The following is a 6,697-nucleotide window of genomic DNA, read 5'->3' as shown; positions in this document are numbered from 1 at the left end:
AAAGGGGGAGGAAACCCCACCCGCTCTACCGGTTGAACTTCTGCCTGTTGGGGGAGTGGCCTAGGCGCAGGGGCGGGTCTTCTTCTAGCCACGCCCCTTCGGAAGGGCTGTCGGGAAAGGGGCGGGGCGAAGAGCTCTTAAAGGGGAAGGAAACCCCACCCGCTCTACCGGTTGAACTTCTGCCTGTTGGGGCCGGGGGAGGTCTTCCGCTAGCCACGCCCCTTAGGGAGGGGACTGTCGGGAAGGGGGCGGGGCGAGGCGCCCTTAAAGGGAAGGAAACACGGCCCGCTCGAACTTCTGCCTGTTGGGGGAGTGGCCTAGGCGCAGGGGCGGGTCTTCTTCTAGCCACGCCCCTTCGGAAGGGCTGTCGGGAAAGGGGCGGGGCGAAGAGCTCTTAAAGGGGAAGGAAACCCCACCCGCTCTGCCGGTTGAACTTCTGCCTGTTGGGGGCGGGGGGTCTTCCGCTAGCCACGCCCCCTCGGAAGGGCTGTCGGGAAAGGGGCGGGGCGAGGCGCCCTTAAAGGCGAAGGAAACCCCACCCGCTCTGCCGGTTGAACTTCTGCCTGTTGGGGGGGGGGAGGATCCCTTGTGGGGCTCCTTGGGCGTGGCCTATGCGCAGGGTCTCCAGCTAGCCACGCCCCTTCGGAAGGCCGAGGTCTCTGCCCCGACCGGCCTGCATTGGGGAAAGGGAGAGGCAGCGTGGCGCAGTGGTTAGAGCGCGGAAGGAGGGCGAGCCCACGGCCCTCCTCGTGTTTCCCTGCCAGCCAGGCACCTCAATGGGGAGGCAGCGATAATCCCCCACCCCCCTTGGGAGGGCTTCGTCCCCAGATGTTGTTGAACTACAACTCCCATCACCCCCGGCTAGCAAGGCCAGAGCTCAGGGATGATGGGAGTTGTAGTCCAACATCTGGGGACCCACAGCTTGAGAACCGCTGGCTTGTAGGCAGAGTCCTGGATGGGCGACGAGCCTCGCTAGGAGCGTCAGGGAAGCTTCTGAGGGAAGCTGGACGAGGCAGGATAGCTGGGGGTGTGGGGGGGGAGAGTAAGACTCTCGATCTCAGGGTCGTGGGTTCGAGCCCCACGTTGGGTTAGGAAAAAACCATCTCTGCCTTGCAGGGCGTTGGACTAGAATCAGTGCTTCCCAACCTTTGGTCTCCAGCTGTTTTTGGACTACAATCCCCATCATTCCCTGACCACTGGTCTTGCTAGCTAGGGATGATGGGAGTTGTAGTCCAAAAACAGCTGGAGACCAAAGGCTGGGATCCCCTCCAGCTCTACGATGCTAGGACACATTCATGGAGAGGATGGCTATTGGAGGCTCCCGGGGGGCAGTGATGGTCCCCAGTCCCAGGTGCTGGAACCCACAGGAAGGTAGAGGGGCTCCTATAGTCCTCCTCTGGGGCATCTGGCTGGCCATGGGGGAGACCAGGAGGCTGGACTCAACAGGCCCCTTCCCCCCTCTTCTCGCACTTAGGGTAGCCTTGTGTGATGGGGGTGGACCACATCCCGTCGTGCCCACTGCCATGCTCTCCCGGGGCACCTGGGAGGGCACCAAGCCCGGAAAGGCCGGCTAGTGCCTTTCAGGCGCTGCCAGTCTGGGCTGCAGCAAAACCGCTTCCCCCAAAGCTGCACAGAACCCACGACGCCATGGGGGTGCTGAGACCTAGCAGAGGGGACATGTGCCCCCAAGGAAGGCACTATCTGCTAAAGGCTAGCTTGACCAGCCCCCTTGAAGCCCCACCACCTGCAAGAAAACCCCCCTCGCTTGCAGGGCTGTGTACATTTACTCCAGAGCCGACCCCACCGAGCGAGTTCCCCTGTGGAAGATGGCGGGGGGCTTTTCTTTGGGGTATTTGCTTGACCCCCGTTCAGTGCTGGGTCCCAGGCGGGCATTAGGGCTGATCCGGGTGCGGCGGTGGGCTCCTCTCCTGCAGGGCGTGAGGAACCTTTGGCGCCTAGGCTGAACTATAGTTCCCACCCACCCCTACAAACACGGCAGGCGCCGGGGGAGAGGGTGGTTCTTACGCTCCAGTCCTGGCGCTGGGCTTCCCAGACGCGGCCCTTGGCTGTCCCTTGTGAGAACAGGAGGGGGGGGGGTCTCCATTAGGGGCCCCTTGGCCTCATCCGGCAGAGCACTTCTCCTGCTCTGACGCTGAGCTCCTCCAGATGTCAGCGAAGCTGCCGTTGTCCTTAGAAGGAAAGCTTCCACCCCATCCCACCCTCCAATCCGACCTGGGTGTTCTCCTGGCTGACATGCAATTGCCCATTCAGACATGCAGCAGCTCAGAGGTTTGGATCTTTGCAGATGGAACAGAAAGAGCCCAGCAGAGAAGAGCCAGAGGTCTCACCACGCAAGGACTCCCTTGGGCGCTGGGGGGCCCTTGGAGGTTTTTAAGCAGAGGTTGGGTGGCCACACCTGTCAAGGATGCTGCGGTTGGGATTCCCGCACTGCAGCGGGTTGGTCTGGATGACCTTTGGGGGTCCCTTCCAACTCCACAGTTCTTTTTCTGTGGAAGGAAACAAACCTGGGCTGAAGGAGGGCTTGGGCGCTGAGAGTGGCTAGTTTTTAAGAAGAGGTCAGGACTTTCTGCCCCGTATTTCATAATCCCAGACGGATAGAAAAAGGCTTTGCTAATGGACAACACAACTGAGGCAGCAGCTTATTTAAATGCAAACTCACCGACATGTGCACAAATGCAAAAAAACAAAACAAAACACACAAATGTTCTTGTTAAATTTGGATGGGAAGAGAGCCATTGACCTCTCGCCCCTTTGAATGTGGAGTCCGTTTCCCGGTGGGGAAAGCTCCCGGCTCCTCTTGCTCGGTCCCAACGAAGATCCCTGAGCGATTACGGCTCTGCACTGCCGCCCTGCAAGTTTCGGATCGGCGCAGTCCCTGCTGTCCAGTCCGCCTAGGCCACCCTGTCCGGTCTGCCTAGGTCTTCTGGCGCCCCAGAGGTGGGGCAGCGCAGCGTGTTGCCAGCAGAGTCCGAACCGTCTCGGCCACGCGGGGGAGACCCTCCTCTTCCAGCACGTGGTGGGGGGAGCAGAGAGACTCCTGAGGGGTGGGGGGGCACGGGAGGGGGGGGCAGAAGTTAGCAAAGGCAGGCGGCGCTTCTCTCAGTAGGGCAAGCCAAAGGAGGACGGCCTGGCCAGGCGCCGCTGACCGAGACGGCCTCCCACATCTGCCCGGCTGGACACAGGAGTGTCACTGCGCTGCACACATCTCCCTTTGCAGGTGGGAAAAGGTGTGCATGCGCACATTCGGGGTCAGGGTGGTGGGTTCTGCAGTGGGTGGAGGGAGGGAGGCTTTGGGACCCCCCCCCCGCTGAACTACAACTCCCAACCGCTGAACTACAACTCCCACCAGCAAGTTCTGACCGTCAGACCGCAACCCGCACCTACCCCATAACACAGATTGCAAAAGCAAACTTGCTCCCACCCCACCAGCGGTTACAGGAAGGAAAAAAGTACAAGGACAACCCAGAAGACGAAGGAGGCGGAAGGAAGAAACAAAGGCTGCTGATGCTGCTGCCGTCGTCGTTTGGGGAAAAAAAAGAATTCATTTCTTGGTATTTTACAATGTACAGGAGTCGAGGCGAGGAGGAACAAAACACAAAACGCAGGAGCCGCCTCTCAAGAAGGAACAAAAAAAGCAGGAAGAACACAAATGCAGAATGTACAGCAGTCTTTTTTTTTTTTTGGTGGGGTGGGGAGACTGTGAAATAAGGGGGGGGGGGACACAACAACCCCAAAGCCCTTGAAAAAGATTTTTGGCCCCCCCCCTGCTCAAGAGAGGGGGGCAGGCGATCGATTGAGAGCACCACATATTTACAATTCTGTACATGCTTAAAAAGACCCAAAAAATTTTTTCCCCCTTTACATTACAGTATTCCATAATCTTCTTCACTTCAAATATATATATATATATATATTTATATATTTATATAAAATATATATGTATAATTTAATATATTTAAGGCAGCGGAGATGGGGAGCGAGACTAGAAGGGGCTGGAATTTTGACTGCAGCCGTCTCTAGAAAGAGGAGCCGCTTTTGCCCTGAATTAAGGCGATTCCTGTCACCTGTTGAAGGCCTCCCCCCCCCCACACCACCACCCCGGACTTGGGGGTGCACCGTGCCAGAGAGATTATGGGGTGGGCTGGAACACAGCAATGCCCCCATCTCCTCCCTCCCTCCGTGGGACCTTCAGAAATTGCACGTTTGGATTAAAGGAAGGGCAGGAGTGCGAAGTCTAGAGTCAGGTGCCCCCGGTAAGCCCCTAAATGGGAAGAGGTCCAGACCAGGGAACCCCAAAAGGCTTTGAGGGGGGGCAAGGGCATTTGAGGAAGAAGTGGCCTTTAGCCCACAAACCGAGATGCCCCAGGACAAACTTTGGGGTGCGAAACAGCCGAGCCCCTCAAAGGTTTGCCAGCGCAGGGGAACGGGCAGAAAATCTGGGGCAGGGGGTGACATTTGGTTCAGAGACGCGCTGTGTGTGTGAGGTCAGGGGCAGCGAAGACCCCCCCAGTGTCGGAGTGGGTGGGCCAAGGCTTTAGGACCGCCTAAGGTTTTTTTTTTTGGGGGGGGGCTGCTAGTGCTCCCTTGCCGCACGCACCCAACTCCCCACTGCAGGCACTCGTGAATTAGTGCAACGCAGTTTTAAGTGCATGTGAACCGAGGGGTGGAGGAAGTTGGCGGCTTCTCCCCCCTGGCCAAAATACGGCCCCCCGAAACACCTTTCGCTAGGGGAACAAGGCACAGAGGAGACCGAACAGTGGGTGCCAAGGCTGCCCTGCACTCCCCCCTGCCCCTTGGGCCTGGCAGAGGGAGCTAATTTTCACTGGGGAGGGATAGAGCTATTATTATTATTATTATTTAAGGGGGGGGGGAATTGCAGGGATCGCTGGCCTCGGGAAAAATGGTTTTTGTCTGTGTCCCGCTTCGACTGCACTGCTGACACCTGGACTTCCACCTCTGTGCAAATGCAGCCTGGGGAGTGTGGAGCACGCACCCTGACCCACATCTGGAAAACCTGTTCCTGCCTGGCGGGGGTGGCCGGGGACCCCCCTGCCCGCCCGCTCAGCAGCCGCAGAGGTTGCGATAGGTGAAGTAGAGGAGGAGCATGAGGACGACATAGAAGACGCCAAAGCCAGCGAGGTGTTCGGAGAGGGCGGGCGGGGCGAGGGGCCTGCCCCCCCCGGGGGGCGCGGGCGGTGGCGATGGCAGCGGCAGCAGGGCCTCGAGGAGGCGGAGCAGGCCGCGGACGTTGCCTTGCAGGAGGGCGGCCACGTCGGAGGCGGAGCAGAGAGAGACCTGTGGCAGAGGGGAGAAAACACAGAACACACAAAAAAACACACCGGTAGCACACAGAGGAAGGTTGGCGGCCTGCGGGTGGGGAGGGAGGGGGCTCAGAGTCTGCAGAGAAGGGCAGCCGGACCGGAAACCGGGCCTTGTTTGGCCGATGGCCACCTTGAGATCCCTGCATTGCAGCGGGTCTGGATGGATGACCCCCCGGTGTCCCTTCCAGCACTGCCATACTGTGGGTGATGGAGCCAGCTGGCTTTCTGCTGCCCCAGAGGGCAGGATCTGAACCCACGCCTTCAAACGGCAAGGGCGGAGATTCCAGCCAAGCGTCAGGAATAATGTTTGGGCGGCAAGAGCTGTTTGAGAGCGGAACGGACCCCCTCGCAAACTGGCGGGCTCTCCTCCCTAGAAGGTGTTTTAAGCAGGGGTTGGGTGGCTGCCCGAGCCGGGGAGTTGGTCTGGATGACCCTTGGGGGTCCCTTGCTACTCTAGGGCTCTGAGTTGTACTGGGGAGGGAGTTGGGGGCAATGTGTGAGCAGGAATGGAAAGAGAGTGTGTGTGTGTGTTGTGCAAAAACAGGGCTTGGGGGCAATTTCTTAAAGGAGGGTCTTCCTGTGTGTCCGTCCCCCCCCCCCCAATCCTCCCTCCCCAGCAGGCACAAGCAAGCAGCAGCAACACACAAAGACCCCCACAGAAGCCCAACCTCACCTCTGGGAGCCCCAGCTGGCGGCAGGCGGACAAGAAGCTTTCCACATTCTTCCGGCTTTTGATGGCGTTCAGCTTTGGCTGTTTCAAGAGGGAGAGAGAGAGAGAGGTCAGCTCAGCAATGCCCAAGGGGAGGGCTACCCGCTTGGCACGCAGAAGGTCCCGGGCTGGGCTGGCGGGGATTCTTCTCTGCCTAAAGTCCTGGGCAGCTGCTGCTGCCGGCCAGTGCAGGCAGTACTAAGCTGGGTGAAGCAATGACCTACGGCAGCTTCTCGCACCCCTCGGGCTGGGCAGTCCTGGTCTAGGTGCCCCTGGGGCGGGAGCATCACCTAGGGGGGAGCTCAGAGGTGAGGGGGGGGTGCCAGGAGGGAACTGGGATCCAGTGCCCATTCGTTTTGTTGAACCGACCAAACTTAAGTAGCTTAAACCGAATTTTGAATCAGCAGCAATTGCTACCGTTTTGAATTCTATTGTTATTAGCGGGTCGTAGAAACAAAACTGCTTTTCTGAATTATGTCCTTCGTAGGGGAGGGAACCAGGCCGAGGGCCTTCTCGGTGGTGGCGCCTGCCCTGTGGAACACCCTCCCAGCAGATATCAAGGCAATAAGCAACTATTTTACTTTTAAAAGACACCTGAAGGCGGCCCTGTTTAAGGAAGTTTTTAATGTCTGATGCTGTATTGTTT

The 6,697-nt window shown here is 58.7% G+C and overlaps 1 protein-coding gene across 3 annotated transcripts in view; it reads right to left on the bottom strand.

Moving 5' to 3' along the window:
• Nucleotides 1–2,750: 2,750 nt before the first annotated feature.
• The window catches only part of LRCH4 (leucine rich repeats and calponin homology domain containing 4), a 73,984-nt gene continuing 70,037 nt past the window's right edge, over nucleotides 2,751–6,697 (bottom strand). For 2 of the 3 annotated variants that reach the window (XM_079951859.1, XM_079951857.1), the window contains exons 17-18: nucleotides 6,016–6,093; nucleotides 3,557–5,316 (exon numbers count right to left, since the gene is read on the bottom strand). In XM_079951859.1, coding sequence (XP_079807985.1) covers nucleotides 5,083–5,316; nucleotides 6,016–6,093 — 312 coding nt within the window. In that variant the 3' untranslated portion in view covers nucleotides 3,557–5,082. Of the gene's footprint in view, nucleotides 3,059–3,556; nucleotides 5,317–6,015; nucleotides 6,094–6,697 lie in introns of those variants that run through there. The other variant, XM_079951858.1, reaches the window with a different exon arrangement.

This window comes from Podarcis cretensis (genome assembly GCF_951804945.1).
Source record: "Podarcis cretensis genome assembly, chromosome: 13".
In the NCBI taxonomy this organism is placed as follows: Eukaryota; Metazoa; Chordata; class Lepidosauria; order Squamata; family Lacertidae; genus Podarcis; species Podarcis cretensis.
Note: the sequence above shows the minus strand (reverse complement) of the source record. Positions and strands in the feature narration are given on the sequence as shown.